Here is an 18,939-nt window from a genome sequence, read left to right as displayed (position 1 = left end):
ACAGGAATGGAATATAATGAGGACCAAATGGCATGGCTTAGGGATAATGAGCCAGCGCCACTTTATAGCAACACTGGCATTATAACAAACACCAATAAATGATAGCAACCTTGTTAAAACAAACCTTTCCCAGGAAAACACTTCTTAGTGATATATAGTCTTTTTAAAGTCCATTTGTCATTGTCACAGGACCATTTTAGTGATCCAAATCCACAGACAGTTGGCAGTTAGCAGTTGGCAAATATAAAGTGTACGTACACCGCATATGTGTAAACTAATATGTATTCTTGCAAGTTAATTAGCCATATGCTTGTGTATAGTTTGCTGATTTCTTGACAAGTCTTCACCTGACAGCTCTATAATATAAGAAGCACGCGGAAAACAAATAGTTTTAGTAAAACCGCTCTTTGGGAATGGTGGGAAAAAACGACTGCCCACACACACACACACAGGTTTGGGATAGTCCATTTAGAGTTAATTTGTAGGTGTGAGCTTTAACTGGGTCTATTGTGCTGCCAGCTGCAGTGTGAGGGCCGAGCATAGAGCTGCTTCTGTCGGAGAGCTGCGAATGAAAGATCTGCTTTATGCTGCAAACACAACTTCCTCTGGGAGTCGGACAACGCATGAGCATACATCAAGGGCAGAGAGTGCATGTGAACGTCAGCTTCAGCGCTATAAGAGAAGGACCCAGCTGAGTTTTAAACTTTGTTTTATTTCAGGATTTTAAATGTTATCTGATGGCACAACATACATGTTAAACTCAGATAAGTCACGACTGTTGAAACCGTCTATGTCCTCTTTATTCTACATTTACAGTATTACATTTCACAAAAGAAGCGTTTCCCTTCAGAGAGCAGCAAAGACGTTAATCCTCTCTTTCAGAATTTAGCTCCTGTAGTCTTTGTGCGGATTCATTTTGCCCCATCACGGCCTATCTACAGTGTCCCAACCCTCAGCACCACACTGTATACTCCCAGGCAGCTGATATTCTCTTCTCTGGCTTTGTTTGCACCAAACATGACATACGGTTCACATTACAATGAGCATGTTTCAAGTGCTCAACACAGCAGAAACTGAGAGATACAAGTGTTTCAACTTTAACCAAAGGGTGCCTGGCTTCAAACAGACTTTCAACAGCAGCAGAGTGACAGCAGGGACCACAGCTTGCACTTTCCCAGCAGCGGAGGAGAGCTGCCGGCTTAAAAAGATGCTTAGTAGATGTTTGGCATCTCTGCCTCAGGGTACTAATAAATAAAAAAACAGACACAGACTGAGAAAATAGATACTTCATATATAGTATATAATCCCTATAGGAATAGTTGCAGAGGCAAAATATATTCTTGGTGTTCAGCGCAACTGAACCGGATGTTTGGACCACAGCCAGCCAAGGATTTAGTAAACAGGGAATTGGCTGCTACATTTTTCCTCATTTATACATTTAATGATTGATGTGTTTGCAGTTTGGATGTGTAAGAAGTTCATTCTACAGCATATATAGTGGCAATGTTTTTGTTTACATTTTTAAATATATATTTCTTCACAGATTTGTCCTCATTTGCTTTTCTCACTTTGCACAGATAATTAAACCAGTTTAAAAGAATTGTTTTTGAGCACTTTAACATTGATTTGAAGTTGATGGGGGTCAGACCTTTCTGAAGATGCTGTCATATCCGGGTTCTGTGTTCAGGAAGCTCTCTATGTCACTGCCAGAGTCTCTGTGAGCTGAAGAGGGGCAGCTGGTGGCACTGCTGGTCCTACTGGGCAAACTGGAAAATGTTGAAGACTCTGAGGATCCTGAAAGACACGACATTTAACACATCGCAGGGTTAAAATCAAACAGAGGAGAAACGAAGCATTCTTGTGAAATCAGATTTAAAATACATTCACTGATAAGTTTCTCAACAGAGGCTGTTAAACTGACCCCCCCCCCCCACACACACACACACCTTGTTTCCAAAACAATAAGTCTTCATTCTTTGTTCTAAAACACAAGCAGGTCTGTAAGACATCAGTGAAAAGACTTGTGGGAATCTGAGAAGGTGTGAAAAGCCTGGTGGATCAATGGCTGACTGTCCTCACCAAAGCAGTCTGTGCTCAACTGCAAACAACCAGTGTTTGTGGGTTTCATAAAGGTACCAGGGCGGAACTGAAGTTAAAATCTGACTCGGAGAAAGACAACGTAAACGGTTATTGAAGTACTGCAAAACTGCTTTCATGAAAGAGCTGCATTAGTCACCCTAAGGCCAAATGGACACTGATGCTTACAAAGTCTGCACCTTATTGTAAGCTTTAAAGCAAGAAGTAATTTTTTACTTCTGTTGCTTGATCGATAGAAATTACAGACATCAAGCAGACAGTTACTCGAGTTCATATCAGCCACAATGATATGAACTATAATAAGTCAGAATCACGTGTATCACACTGACTACTTAAATAATGACTATTTAAAGTAGTCACTCTCAGGCCTCGGCTGATGCCACGTTAGTTTTTCTCAGTAAGTCTCTGTGCTCTTTACCCGTAGCAGCTCACCACAAGCCATTTTTACTTTACACCCACTATTCTATCTCACTGAATTACAAACAGCCAAATCTAAAGTCAGCACAGAATACAACAACTGTTATGCAACAAGGTTCTGGGGCTACAGCTTTTTGGACATGTAAGGACATGCACAGATAATATTCCAGGCCAAACTAAAAGAGGAAGCCTGTACTCAGGCACAGACATCTACCAATGGGCTGACTTTAGCCAACAGCCAAGAAAAACTGCATGAGATCATTTGCTCAGTGTTGTTATGATTTTTTTTTTTTTAAACATCTATTTCTGCTCAAAAACCGGAAGTCATTCTTAATCCCCCGGGAAGACTTGCATCCCCTACACTCATGTGAGCAAGAGGAAGCTAGATTTTGTATACGTATGTGCTCATGCTTCAAGAGCCTGGATTCTGTGTCGCTGAGTGGGTACAAGTAGATGCCTCATACATGAGATATAATTCAAGTGGAGAAATACAAATCTATAAATAAATGTAAACTGAACTAAACATGCCACAGAAAAGGGCATATTTAAAATAAAGCATGCCCTGTATTCAGCACAACCCAAAAGCAGAAGCAGATTATCTTGTTTTTCATAATTATTCACAGCCAAAATCAAGACTAAAAATAAAAGTAGATTAATTAACCAACACCAGCAAAGGATGGCTCGAGGAATCCTGAAGCTGGCAGAAACATAACCCTATAAAATTCAGCACCCGTCAGGGGTGGGGAGTCTCTTTACATCATAGTGTTGTTAGACTTGAGGGAGTGGGGGTATACAATTTTTCTGTAGAATAACCATGAGCGCCTTTAACAAACATCGCAGAGAGAGCAGGTCGACACAGTCAGCTCTTAATGAAAGGAAGGTAGTCAGATCACAGCACCGACAAACATTATGGTTTCATAATGTTTCAATCAGCCCAATTACAACGCCAATGGGACATCACCACTTTGGGTCGAGTGATACCACTGAATAGTGTGTCACAATGGACAAAGGTAGGTGCTATCCTGACATAAAGATTGTGAGACTTCCTTAATTGTAAATTCTTACACAATGGTTCCGTCACTTCTATCTAAAATAGTCTGAGCCTGACACAAACAATCCAAAAACATGAAAATATCAGATAAATAAGCTGCTTCAAGTACTTATTGAGCAGCAAAAGTCCATATGTTTTTTCAGACACTGACAAGTTGTTTTCGCTAATTAGCACATTCCTGCGCTGAGAGGCTGAACTAAAGATGGAACTCAACTGCGTAATACAGCACAGATTTGAGTATCACTACTATAGAAAATAATCATTCCTCATTAGAGCACTTGAAAGAGTTCATGAAGTCTCAATCGAAACTTTGTAATCAAAGGAGTCAGCAGTTTAAATCATATTTGGGAAATTAAAGTTTCCATATTTGCATCAACACTGCTTTATGAGTCCTGCAGCAGACACCACAACATGACAGGCGCAGGATTATTTCTGGTTTCTGCTTTGAGAAGAAACAAGGTCACAAGTTTAGTTATTACCAACGTGTTCCTACATGACAACTGACAACTGGGCAAACCACATCCTGCTCGCTCATACTACAACATGTAGACAACATGCAGAAAACATTAAAGGGGAAGGCTGCCATATCATGACATCAATAGATCTTTTCAGTTAAGATACCAAATCCACACTGACCTTTGACCTCAACTGCTGCAACAGAGCTTAGTCTTGACCACAGTGCATTGGTGGCTCGATGCAAAAACATTTTGCCCCTTTTTACGTCATATTTCCGCTATTAGCAGACAATCCAAAAATGAACGTGCGTGAGAATGTTGGAGTTGCAAGTGCTGGTGACACAAGTGGACTCAGGGAGTTTTCCTCAGACTCCACCCCCCTCACAGCTGTCTGTCACAACTAGCAGGGGACTGTGAGTTTTGACAGCTGTCCTCCTCCCTCTGTGTCAAACAGACCCCAACACCACTACCACAGCACACATAGAAAAGGCTCAGAGAACAGGTGTAAAAGTTGCTCATGAGTCGACGGGTGGTTGAGGCTGCTGGCCAAGTGTGAAGAAGGTCAGATATATACTTTATATATATTATATCATATCCACTTTTTTGCACCTTTCATGCAATCTCTATAAATTGATCTGCATATACAAATGCAGGGGACAAGATTTTTGGTTTCTATTTAAAGTCCACTTGTAGTAAAGGAGGATTTTGTTTCCTGAAGGTAAACAGTCTGCCTAGCGAGCAACAGAGGGAACACATCTGATACAGATTCAGCATTTTATTAGCTTTTTAAAAAATGAATCTAAATTCATAAACCAGCAGACACAAACAGAAAACTTGGCCTTGACTGCAGAGATACACGTCACTTTTTAACCACAGGAGCTTTCCCCTGAGAGTAGAAACTCTTGAAGGAATTTCAACTGCATTTCCACTGCAGACACCTGAGTCTAAATTAAACTCTGGGGAAATTATTTTACCCCCCAAGTCCCTACTTGGTAGGCAGTACTTTGTCAAAGCATGGAAACTTTGGGGATGGGGCTTGAAGCGATGAATACTTCTGATTGGTCAAGGACTCTTCTGTATTGCCACCTACTGGTCTACAGTAGGTGGCGACATTTTTTTGTATAGCTGCACGCAGAAAAGAACGGTCAAACTGTTCTAGCTTTCCTTGTTTCTTGCAGAAACAATCCTTACATTTAAAGGAATGCAGCTTTATACTGCAGTGTATACTACTTTTTGATTACTGCAATTCAAATCATTTGAGTTTAACTGCAGGTAAAAACACCCCGAAGTGATTAGATTAGATGAAACTTTATTAATCCCTCGGGTGGGTTCCTCCGGGAAATTCAGAGGGTTAAAAATAAGTGTAACGTGCAGCTAAAAAAATATAAAAGTAGATACAATCTAATCTAATTTCAAGTCTGAAATAATCGGCATAGTAACCAAAAAAAATTAATAAAAAATAATCTGTTGGGTTAGAAACATTCTTCTCTGCAAGTTTTCCCTGTTAGGAAAAACACTCATCTCAGCTAAGTGTAGATTTTATCAGAACTTTCATATAAAATCGTATTTATATTTTCTTCGACCTATACTTCCTTGTCCTGTGTTTTTTCATATTAAATGTGTACAAGGTTCTCTGTCTAACTGGGCTGATTTATTACACATAGGAGGTGTTGAAGATTCCAGTTAACCTTTCTTAAAAGTTGATCAAAGTGCATCAGACTACCTGCGAAATACACCATCATCTTGCTGTTTCTTTTTCTTTGAGTGACCTTTGTCTGTAGACTGGTTCAGTTCATAATCAGGTATCACTTCACCATCTGCATTTCAACACGTTTACAAAATTAAACATGCGTTTTTTTTAAATTCAGCAAGGGCAAAGGACAAAGTCCTCATACTTCTGAGTAGAGGATGTTACCACATAGCCTCCTATTTTTCACAGAGATAAAAATCTGTCTGCACACAGTTTACAGAGTATATTAAACAAAACGGCAATTCAAACCTTCCAAACGGCACATGCAGAAACATCCAGCATGATTCCTGTAAATATGGGAAATGAGTTCCGATAAACAGAACAAGGCTTTACCTAAAAGTATTGCACGACCTACAATGCTCTAAAGCAGAACAATGACTTAACATATGTTAGCAAACCACAGCAGACATGCACCACAACATGTACCAGAAGCATGATGGGATAATTCACCCTAGAGCACAACAATGCACATGTTCTGCAGCCACGAGAAGCAGCCTCAGCTGTTCTTTTTTGTTTTTCTTTTAATGTCTGATCAAGTCAAATGAAATGTCTGCAGTCACTGAGGTTTTGCATAAATGTGTAATTATTAAAATTATGGTAAATGGCCTGTATTTGTATAGCGCTTTACTTAGATCCTAAGGACCCCAAAGCGCTTTACACTACATTCAGTCATCCACCCATTCACACACTGAACACTGACTGCTATTTATGTAGCTTGTTTGCCTTTAAGTGTCCTTTATTCTGTCTTTTCTACAGAGATGTACAGAATATGGCTAAATGCTGCCTGATCATCCACAGCAAAACAGTATCACAAGGGTCTTTTCAACCAACAGAAAATTTGCATTACTTCACACAAACACAATGTCTAGCACCAAGATTACTCCTTAGCAAGTTTAGTTTTGTTTTTTTCCCCAGGTCTTTAAAAGTAAAGATGACAACGGTGTCTCCAGACAACACAGAGATTAGATCTGACAAGGTCTGGTTCTCACTAAGAACCAATGCTTCAGTTTCCAAACAAATATACAGTACAGGTCAAAGGTTGGAACACACCGCAGAGCGTGGGCGTTTCTCGTTATCTGAGACACATTAAAAAGTAAGTAAGTAAATAAATAAATAAAATAACACGCACAAAAGCACAGAGTGAACATGAAGCCTTTGCAACAAACTCCTTATAAAGGTAATAATTACTTAAAAAATTTTCTGAACAAATTAAATTTGCAACAGAACAACAATGAGATTTATATGATATTTATAAATGAGAAATTTTACAGTGCCACTTCTAATCATTTTAATTCACTGTAAATGTGTATTCATAGCTTAGTCTTCCTCTAACTGAGCTGTCGAGCATATTTAGTTTAAAAAAAAAAAAAAAAAAAGCTAGGACCAAAGTACCAAATTTCCTGGTTCAACAAAAGCTCAGCTGGGTCACTGAAGAAGTCAGGTGATGTTATTTTATTACTATGATTACTTATCATATGGAATGCAATGAAAATAATGAACTAGTACAAGTGTATCCAAACTTTGGATTGACTCTTATTTTTGCAGTCCAGTTGCGTAAGACTGTGCATATTGACTTTGAAGAAGGTTTGAGTATCGACTTTCACCTGGAAGGTTTTTGCAGTCAGTAAAATCACATTGACCTTTGACACCAAAAACCAAAAGATCATGGAGAACTTTTCTTCTATAGCCAAACAAATACTGTGAGCTACTTTGATTTTGACCTCTATCTGAAAGGAGCATCCAGTCACCATTAATGTTCCTACACAATAAGAATAATAATCCACAGCAAGTTGTTCTGTTGGCTCTACAAGGCCGTGTTGATGCCAGCATCTCCCATCTCACAATGATAGTGCTATGTATTACACCTACCAATATGATCATGTGAGAATAGCACGCTACCATGCTAAACTCATCGCCCAGTTTTGAAGATTTCACTACGTTTAAACCAAAGTACTGAATGCAGTGAGACAATGAGGCACTGAGTCAGAGGGCTGCATATATAAACCACCTTTCATGAAAAACAGCAGTCTGACACAGTCCACTACAACACCAACGTTGACCTGAATGATATTCAAACAACATATTACCTATGACTGGATAACACAGGCATCATGAGAGTAGGCTGTAATTAATAAAGTGGTCATTATATGTATATTACAAAAGCATTCAATGAAATTGGTAAGTAAATTTAAGTAAATCGTTTCAAGCAGCAACTTAAAAAACTACTTTTGCAGTGGTTGAAACATGGATTACATCCCTCTGTTGCCAAGTTAACTAAATAAATAACTATCAGAGAGAAAGAAAGGGAGGGCAGAAAGCATCTGGCTTAATGAGGAAGAAAAGGAAGTGATGTCAACTGATCCAAGCTGCAACAGAGGAAATCCCACCGTCACCCACCCTTCCATTTTTACTTCCACTTGACACCCATGGTTCTTCTCCCTTCTGTTTCCATGTTTGACTTTTTTTTGTTTCCTCAGTATGTCTCATCCATTTCAGCCTCTTTTCCTCTCTGCCCCTGTCACACACACTGATGTTTCATCTGTTTTCTAGTGCAGATAAAAGGCAGTTTGTTCTCCGCCTGATCCAGCTCATCGATCTGTTGGTCTTTTTTTATTGAGACCAGTCTCCCTACAGACAGACTCATCTTATGAAGGTCAAAGAATCCCTTTTTCTTATCTTGCTTTGGCTGTTGCCCAAACTCAGACATATCTGTGTCAACATCTAAAATGTTTCACATTAATATTTCTCCTACAGTCATTGCCCATACTGAGTGAACTATATCCCCATGGCAACAATCAACCACTTGCTGCACTGACAAGTGAGCTGATATTTTTCCCAGCTACACTTCCCGAGTGGCTCGAGGAAACTGCTACTGTGGTCCAGGCATAAATGACGTGATAAAAAGTGGGCATAAATAAATTTTAAAAACTATGCAATGTCAAGACATTTTTAACCACAAGTGAAAATACTAAATGATCTTACTGCTGATGCTGTAGGGTCATATAACTTTGTACATTTGAAATAAAAGTGCAACACGGAGGGACAATAAGGTTGTTAAACCTTCTGGAGAAACTAAACTTTGTAAGCATTTCTAACATATCTGAGGTGGGACTCCATACAAGCAATTCTGTAAAAATGTACTTAATAAAGTTGACGACTGAAATTAAAGCTTTGGCTCTCATTATCTGTTAACTGCCAAAATAACTGCCCTGACGTGTTACCAAGTTGGTGGCGGAACTTCCTTCTAGAAGGAAATTGTCTAAGCCTTTAAAGCTAGTGTTCCTACGCTAACATTAAATGATTTATGGGGTCAATTCCAGAAATTTCATACACGATCAACTGGGATATCACCAAATATTGTTGTGGACTTTACTGAAATATAAAGCACAGCATCACCTTATTTGTAAGCACAATTATATTTAACATTCAAATATAATACACAGTGAGTCTAGCCTATATTAGTCAACAGTCCCACAGACAACACGAACTATATAACGACACTTCCTTCTCATTTGGGTTTTCAGTGTTTCTTTCCTAACAGCAGTCGTCTAAATCGGTATGAGCCCTTGTTGATACAGAGATGAAATCTTATTAGAGTGTGCATGTTCTGGCCCTTTTCACAGCAATCAGGGTCACTGGTCCCCATCTGTTCCGTATCTAACTTTTCATCATCTGTGTGTGCACATGCTGGCAAAACACACCAAGTCAAAAGCCCATGTTTCTACCTAAAGTCTCATTTGCATCTTACTTAAAAACCTTTTAAAGTAGCCTCATAACATCTCCAAGTGTCAGCAGACTTAGACACTTAAAAGTGTGGTTTCAAGAATATTAGAGCGCAAAGGCAGCCTGGGCACGTGTCCTGGGTGACAGGTTAACCACTCAACCATTTGGCTTGTAAGTGGAAACTTTTTGTTAATGTCAGACTAGAAACAATAGAGCGAGATCGGGCTCTAACAACACCGATATCAGGCAGCAAAATCTTATCTTTGTCAAAGTTGGTGTTTTAGGTCATCTGAGTAGATCAAACTAGGAGAAAGAAAAAGCTACTTTCACAAGTTCACAAACAAACTGCTGCTCTCAAGTCTCAAACAATGTAACGATCTTACTTGATGTCAGTGCTACTTTAACCAGGCCAAAGAGAAACATAGTATCACTTCAAACAGGATACAGGCTTAATCAGTACTAACACTAATCCACACACAACCCAAGAGCAAAACATTTCTTGCTAACAGCAAAGTACCCATGTCAGGCAGATTGCTGCAAAAGGAACCAAAGAAGAAGTCATAACAGAAATAACCATTAAGAAATTAAAAATACCCATTCTGTCAATTTTGACATGAAAATTTAGAGCAGCAGGAGCTGCCAGTAACTCTTACCTGAGTGCTGAGTATTGCAAGGCTGATGGAACGACGTCTCTCTGTCTCGGTGGATCTACAGAGAAACAGGAAGACACTGAATCACTCTCAGCAACATGTGATCATCACCCACAAAGAAATAATGATGCAGACCAGCATGTCTGTTAGGAAGTGTTCCTCCGAACACAGGATGGGAGGCACCGATAAGACACCCTTTATAACAGCGGTCTTAAGAGTATTCACAGGATTTAGTGACTACACTCTGGCTCTATCTCCATCCCCCCCGAGGAACTGTCTGAAAAGATCCAACTTTTTCAGCCTTCAGCGCTCACAGTCACACTGACACCAACTCACACACACACGCAGTGCCTGTCAGAGCTCTGTGGCTGGCTGTGAACACGCAGCGCTGTGGCTCCGCTTCCTCTGTGGTCTCTACAACAGCTGTGTATATGTGTGTGTGTGCATTTGTGTGTGTGTATATGAGCTGGTTTTAGCTACAAAAGCCTCAGACTCCCTCCCTCCCATCTTTGCAGGCAACACAAAAGATTCGACAGTTCGGACGAAGCTGTGCAGATTTGACTGACAGCGCTGAATGTGAAACTAAGAGTCAGAGAGAAGCTCATTGTGTTTTAATGAACTCCATCAATTATATCTAGCTAAAGATGATGAACTTTGACTTTCAATGTGTGGTTCATGCAAAGTCACAAGGCAACTAAAATCTGATTACTAATTTATTAACAAAGCCAGATTAGCAAACCCACATGCTTCAGATAATTACAAACCTCATGCTGATTGAAAATGCAGTTTTTTTTTAAAGGGTCAAGTGCTTTCTGAAGTAAACTGGAGCTACTGTCATTTACACATATCATCTTCTATAAGATGCTTGTACGACCTGCTTCAATAATTTGTTTCCTCTTTTCTTTAACTTCCTCCTCACTTTAACATTTAACTCCCAGCCCCAGCAAGCTCGGATCAACACGCTTTAGCATGACCCTGTAAACTTTAAGATTCATGCAAAGAAACCTGAAGGAACAGTATAAACAGGTCGCTAGTCTAAAGACCTCAAATGTTCATCTGATGAAGGAATTGTTGGAATCAAAGACAGCTGTCCCCCACAAGCTTAATTCACTGTGACTGTATGGATGCTGTAGTTTTTATCATACAAGTAAAAGTGGTTCTGTAATGGCAAAAACTGAATACCTTCAAATGGACAGGCCAGTGATCAGAGTAGAAAAAACAAAAAAGGGGAACAACTTACTTTTATTTTGTTCGATAAGATCAAGTCTGTGTTTAGCTAGCAGCTAGTTAACTTCGCATGAAATAAAGACAAAGGCAGCAGACTAAAACAGCTTGTCTCACTTTTTTTTCCCAAAGGTAAGAAGTAGAAGTAGTATCTGCTTGCAATTACAAGCAGAGGCTGAAAAACGCCCATTACAGTATCCCAGAGCTTCCAGACCAGCATCCAAGGAAGCAGAAGATTTTTCGACTGAGGTTCAGACTGCGAGGGCCGGAGCCCTTGACAGCCACCCAATCCAAGTGTTACTGAACCCTGATGGCCCCTCCTTGTTGGTGGTGGTCCAAGTAGTTACTTCAGACACTTAAGGATGTGCTAAGGCCTGGCCCCAGGCACTCACCTCGATCACGCCTCCTCCCAATTCCTCGTCCCATAACTGTCAAGTACACACACGCTGGGGTTCAGTATGCTACCCAAAGGCACTTCAACATGTGCTGGAGAAGCCAGGCATTTCGTTTCATCGCAAATGTTAGAGTCATAAGCAACAAAGTAACAAAAGAGAATATTAAAAACAAAAAGAGGAAAAGAAGTCATAGCTAAACAAGACTTAATATAATGCTCAGGGGAAAAAAAGAGAAGAGAGACTGAAACAAAAAACAAAAACAAAAAAACCCATATAACACAGAATGATAAGTGAGTCCTAGCCAACTAACAAGGTCAACCCACCCCCAGAATGCTTTGAGGGTGAGGGAGCTGATCTCAGCTTTTATAAAACTAACCCTGTGCTATCTATTGAGGAGCCCACTGAGAAGCAGAGAAACACTGCACTCTGTTTTCCAGGCCTGGGAGTGGCACGTCTGATCTTCCCATTTGCATTCCGACAAAGACACTGACAACTAATTGCATACCAACTGGCCCCATGTACAGGCACCTACATCATGCATGCATGCACCCACATGACAAACACTTACTTATGCTTCCTTTCCCCACCCCTCATCAAGTCTCACATGCACACAACAAAATCCCCCACATTCACAGATGCATGCGTAGAACACACAGACTTCTTCTTCGTGTCTCACAGCTGTGTTCAGATATCAAACAGAGCCCGCTGAGAGAGAACAAACACGCTGACGAGGAAAGACTAGCTGGTCACAGAGGGCGCCAGCACACGCACACAAACACAGACAAACGTGGACACATAAATGCATACAAAGGTTCTGGTCAGAGGTAAAATGACTGCCAGAGATTGCAAAAAATGAAAAAGGAAAAAAAAAAAAAAAGGACAACAAGACTCGACCCTTAGCAGAGGACAGGAACAGCAGGACAACTTCAGAACAAAGAATTCAACGAGGCGAGAGAAGCAGCTCTGTGTGTTTTAATACTCTACTCCACAGTGTGTTTTGGTACTAATTATAAAATGAACTGAACCCTTAAGTATGATGAAGTATGAAGTGGATACTTTACCTAAGAAGTAGTTATACAGTGTGTGCAAATTCCTCCTTTTAATACACGAATATTACTCAAATATTACTGCTGTATTTCCTTTCTTTTTGGCAGTGTGTTGCAGGCTAAGGTATGAAAGGTGAGTGTACACAGCTCAGTCTGGACAAAACAAAAGCCTTTTCGATTTCAGTCACAGCATCAACTTCTTTCTCTTCTCAGTTCATATGTTCTAATTCAGTTCCATCATGCCTACTGCAGAGCAGCTACAATGCTTGCACAAAAGTCATTGATTTGCTTAAGAACAAGTCATTTTTATGATTGTTTCACTGAGAAAAACATCGACTCAAAGGCAACAATATACTACCAAGAAGCAATTTAAGGGTCATAAAAATGATGAGAAATAAAAAAGGAGGGAAAAATTTTTCCTCACAGACGCACCATGGATAAATGTGGCAGGCGATGTGGTTAGTATGCTCGATATAAACCAAGACACACAATGATTCAGCCAGTAGAGCAGCCACTCATTTAATCAGTTGAAGAAATCACACATTTATCAAATCAGCAGTTAGCAGGTCTGCTAAACAGCTAGCCATTCAGGAACTGGTCCCCCGTCTGAAAGCTGGCAGCCTCGATTCTGAACAACACAGAGCATATTTGTATTGCCGGGGGAATCTAAACTGTACCCAGTAAAAACACATCTGGTTTAAAAATAAAAAGGCGGGATGGTTTGTCTATACGCCGGGGCACGCAGGACTTGGACGGCTGCCTTGTTTCTAAACAGGCAGGCGGCCAGTGAGGCTCTGCAGCACTGAAGGATGCCATGGTGGAATGAATGACTGTATCCAGTCCAGCATGTATACATGGTCTCAGCAAACAAGGCCTGGTAACAGCAAACCCGTGGATGAATCTCCTCTGTGGTTCACCTTGGAAGGACTTTTATGAATTGTTCCATTCATAGAATGATCTTGTGATTAACGCTATAAAAAGATTGCAATAAAAAGGGTCAAGAAGGTGCCACAAATAGAACAACTACTTTTCGTATCTTTAAAATCACATCACAAATGCTCTAAAAGAGCCCAAATAAAGAAATATCTGGGTTTGCCAAACCAGGAGTGTAGTACAACAGAATATACACCTATTAGCCTAAACATTAAACATTATACATCCAGCCTGTTATTCCGGAGGTTCCCCTTGTGCCACAAGGCAGCTCTTACCCATCTCTGGACCCAGATGGTTTAGGAGTATGTGGCATCTGGTGCCTGAATGTTTGGGTCCTGCAGATGTTCGCTCAAGATCTGGATATTTATGGCACATTGGGGCCATACTGGGGTGTGCTTGTTCTGCAGTAATGTTTAGGTAGAAGTATAACCCGACACCTGAAGGCCAGCACTCAAGATTTCCCAGCAGAACATCGCAATAAGATTCACTTTACCCGTCAGTGGTTTTATCGTTTATGGCTGATGGGTATATTTACTGTAGTACTATGTTAGTATAAAGGGTTATTCACAGTTACTGTAGATGGTAAGTGGAGTGATGATGTGTTTTGTGATTCCAGGCCAGCAAAGATGCTGGGATGTGAAACACTGGTTGGAATGAAGTCATTTGGCCGAATGCCTGTTTCCATCTGAGGCCAGAGGAAACCGTTAGCCCAGAGCAGCCTTTTTCCCACACCATCATATCTCTACCTCTCCCTCTCTCTCTCTCTAACTCACTTGCACACACCCTTGCTATTTCATACCTCCGGGGTAAAGAGGAGCTGACATTTGGAACAAGTTTAGAAAGTGACAACAGACTAAAGAGAGGTGTTACATATACCAGAGCAAGTCTCTTCACTGATTTTCCTCTACTCTGCCCTGAGTCTGGATGTCACAACCAGCAGACACTGTGACAGTAAACACCCCATATCAAACGCCCACTGCTGCGTAGTTACTAGTTTATTTTATGCACGATAATTAATAGTCCAGCCATCAGTAACTGATTATTAGTTTAGATTATAGTTTATAGTCATCAACCAATAGGAAACAGTCCAGCTGAGTCATTGGCTAAGTGCGACTTAAATAAAACGAGGCTCATCACAGTCTGTTGACACCTATTTTGGTTCAATTTTACAATTACAAACAGCTCTAAATGACTAGGTTTCATTTTAATTAAGACTAAAACTGAAACCTATTTAAAATAAAGAACCAGACAAAGTGAGGGTATTACAGTTTAAAGGGAAAGAAACAGCAAATCCAGATACATCATAATTTCACTTATTTTTACAATGTTTGACAGCTGAGTAACCAGCTAACGACAGACTTTACCATGCTTTTTGAGTACATATTTAACCATCTACTCTAAATAGCTGCATAGATTAGTTTTTACAGCCTGTGAAATTCTTTCCCGAGTCTGTATCTAGAAATTATCTCTAGATCGATAAGTTAGTGAACATCATTTTCTCATTACTATTTGAGATTTGACAGGAAAAGCCTGATTTTGTTCTATCTGGAAAAATCGCTGGTACTTACCCTGCTTACAAATCAAACCAGTCACTTAATGTCCCTTGATGGAGTTTCCTCCACTTGTGACCGCTAACTAATGACATCTAGGGCTGTGTAATATGACAAAATATAATGGATGCTGACTGCAACACAACAAATATCCCGGCCACCTACAATCACATGAAAGAGTGTCGAGAGAGCTAACAAACAAGAAGCAAAAAAAAGAGCCGTTAGGTGCTCAAAATAACCCAGAATGTCAAACGCTAAAATAAGCTTTGATGTGAGGCACGCTAAATGCTTACAAAGATGGAAGGAGATAACAGTGGAAACTTTTAAAGATATGATCTGAATTTACACTGTTGGTCAAAAAACCCGAATCCAGGTACACAATGCCCAGCAGAAAATGCTTTACACAAGTCAAGTTGCGTTGTTTATATTACGAGTGTCGGGCCAGAGTAGAGGATGAGACGCAGCACACAACGTTACAAGAGATATGTGGACGAGCCAAACAACTCATTCCTGTATGATGTTAATGGTGCACTTCATCTGAGCACTTCACTCTGCGATAGATGCCTATTGTCCTGATAACCATAGAGCAGAATTGGAAGCTAGAGGCCTCAGAAAAAGCTCTTGAGTAGCGGTGACTGCGTGAGGGTCATCTATGTGCGTTACTACGGATAACGCCACGATTTTTAGAGCGTTTACTGAACACTTATTGAAAACTGTTCTATATTTTATACATTAAAATGTTATGGTTACATCCTTAGTCAAACATTTTTCCAGATGCTCAAAATAAAAAAACAAAAATAATCACATATGAAACAATATAAAATAAGTTATATTGGGATATGAGGTTTTGGTAATATCTCACTCTGTCCGAGCGAAAACTTAGAAGGAGCACGTTTTTCCTTTGTCTTTACTAAACAGGGATCTATCATGATTAAGATTTTAGTTACATAAGTTCCTATTGCTTTGATCAACAGTGCACAAGTCTCTGAGCTGCAGCAAGGAGAAACTCCACAGTGGAAAAATGTTGTAAAAGGTTCTATATATGCAGAGAAGGGAAAGTGCCTTTTGGGCTTTAAATAGCACAAGTTTTGGGAGCTGTAAACATCTCATTTAGAAAGATTCCATCGAACCTCCGCTACATTTGGTTTAACACAGAACCTTTACAACACAGTAAGGGCACCTCTGAGCGAGAGGGAAATTAGGGTATAGCGAGACATTTTCAGCAACTTTATCTTCTGCTTTAGTTTGCCAGACAAGTACCCACTGAGCTGACCAAAAAAACCCCAGAAAGACCTTAAACTGTCTGAGCCTCATTAAGTTTCATACACAGTTTATTCCACAGAGACAGATAGAGCGCAGGCATCTGTCTCTGTGTCGCATACAGCATACACATGCAGCGAACATCCAGAAACCACACTCCACCCAAAATAATCAGCACTCTGTGTCTGGAGGGCCACTATCAACAACCATGCAATCATCTCCCAGGGAGCAACACAACGAAAGCCGTCACAACATCCCTGGCAGAGGACTACAGGTTTGCCGACACACGCTGAAGCACTTTGTGATGCTTATGATTACCTTTTCAAAATAAATATCTTTTCTGAATAGCTTTAAGGGGGAACGCTGATGAGGCCTTCAAACTGTCTGAGGACTTACGCTGCTAAATCACTCCAAAAGTATCCGGTTCACAGGCTTAGTTTCAGGTAATAACGTCATTTATTATCTTTAGCCTCTGTTTTATGGTTTACTTTTATGAATTAAGTTCTGCTTTAGACGCCTTACCTTGCTTTTATTGCTTTAGCCATTACATTTTATCTGTCTGGAGCACTTAACTATGCTTTCAAAGCTTCAGCTCAAATGAGCGTTAATACTGTGTCAGTAGTGGGATCACCACACCAAACGACTTTGTTTGAAAGCGCCGATAGGTAGCCTACCTTAATCAAAACCACGTCTACAGCTCTCTCCCCTTTGGCACAGAGACTATACCTCCGCTTGTGTCGTTCGTACATTTTCCCTTAAATATCCAGGGCTGCTTTATTGAACAGAAGGTTAAAAAATCCAAGAGAAACACTGTTGAGGAGAACTGAAGCAGTCTGCTAAGCTTTTCACATCTGGCCGCAGAAGCAGCTTTCCACCAGACTCCAGCTCTACTCCTCCCTCCTTCACTTCTCCCCACCTCCCTCCCATACTTTTCTTTTCCTCTGTCGTCTCAACTTCTCTCTTGACTGTGTTTGACTCATGCCTTTGCTCGCTCTCTCTCTCTCTCTCCCTGTGAGGCTGTGAATACCTCTCTCTTTTTGTATGAATCAGCCATCCAGAGCATTGCATTGTTACTGTGTGACAGATGACAGTGGAGCATTATTCCTTCAGTTAACGTTATTCAACAACATCAATTAACGCTGCTGAGCTTTAACACCCCCTACTGGTGAGCACCTTCTCGGTGTAACTACACCTTTTTCAAGCTTTTTTTGCCAAAACCATCTCTGACATACAGTTTGTAAAATGTTAAAACTCTTAAATATCAAGATTAATCCAATATGGATATGTTATATGATAGATGTCAGCATGGCATGTGTATGCACAATCACAATCAAAAATCTATGTATAGGAAAAGAACACCATGGAGGGCTATGGTGGGGTAGCTGTAGCTCAGGAGATAACGCAGGTCACCCACAAATCGGAAGGTTGATGGTTCTGCTCCAGTCTCCATGTCAAATATTAACCCCAAGTTGCACCAGAGTATGAATGTGTGTGAATGTTAGATAGAAAGCACTTACACTGGGAAAGTATAGAAGAAAGTGCTTGTGTGAATGGCTGAATGAGGCGAGTTGTATAAAACGCTTTGAGCGCTCAGAGCAGAAAAGCCATTTTGTGGACATAAAGACACTAAACGCCCAAACCCTTATTTATTATTTCTTGCAGCACATTAAGCTCCTGCTCAAGCTGTTCTCTCTTTTAACTCCCCAAACGAGCTCAAAGGCAATATGTTTGAGTTTCTTGATAAGATCAAAAATGAGTACACACAAAGAATAATTTAGAATGCCAAGAAATCAAGCTCACTAGCAATTCTGGCAGATCAGCTGATCTCAGTGCCAGTAAAAAAAAATCAGCTGAGATTCTTCTAAATATCCAACTGGCAAACTGCAGACAGGATGTGATATTAAAGCTGATGAACACTGCCTATAGTTGCTTTGCATCCACAAGCCGCGTTGTAACCCAGCTCTGGCACAGCTCCTCTTTCATCCTGTTTCTGATTTACTCAGTGTCACATCAAGATTTCAACGACGCCTGCTCTGTTCTATAATACTGTGCGTGGGAGGACATGGAGGTCCTAGAACAAGGCCAAACCACCAAATAGAAAAGTGCAAATAGAAAAAAACTGTAACCATAGAGGTCTGAACTAGTTTGTGTGTGTGCATGGGTGTACACATGGGCATATTTCATATGTGGCACGCCTAACAGACCTAAAAAGTGTAAAATGAAAAGAAAAAACTGTATATTGCAATTCTAAAAGCAGCTGGACAAAAGCTTACAAAAACTCATCTAAACTTTGTCCTGAACCTGCTTCTGATCTTTTGTATTTGCACATTTCATCACAAATTGCTATTAAGAAAAATTTAATTAAGCATAACAGATAAATCACAAAAA

The 18,939-nt window shown here is 40.2% G+C and overlaps 1 protein-coding gene across 8 annotated transcripts in view; it reads right to left on the bottom strand.

Moving 5' to 3' along the window:
• akap13a (A-kinase anchoring protein 13a) overlaps positions 1-18,939 on the bottom strand; it is a 122,445-nt gene that overhangs the window by 51,807 nt on the left and 51,699 nt on the right. For all 8 annotated transcript variants that reach the window (XR_013908480.1, XM_026174648.2, XM_080300160.1 and 5 more), the window contains exons 10-11: positions 10,147-10,201; positions 1,649-1,794 (exon numbers count right to left, since the gene is read on the bottom strand). Coding sequence is in view for 7 of the 8 variants with exons in the window: in XM_026174648.2 (XP_026030433.2) it covers positions 1,649-1,794; positions 10,147-10,201 (201 nt within the window). In the remaining variant the exon portion in view is untranslated. The remainder of the gene's footprint in view (positions 1-1,648; positions 1,795-10,146; positions 10,202-18,939) is intronic.

This window comes from Astatotilapia calliptera, chromosome 1 (assembly GCF_964374335.1).
Source record: "Astatotilapia calliptera chromosome 1, fAstCal68.1, whole genome shotgun sequence".
In the NCBI taxonomy this organism is placed as follows: Eukaryota; Metazoa; Chordata; class Actinopteri; order Cichliformes; family Cichlidae; genus Astatotilapia; species Astatotilapia calliptera.
This window is presented reverse-complemented; position numbering and strand designations above follow the sequence as displayed.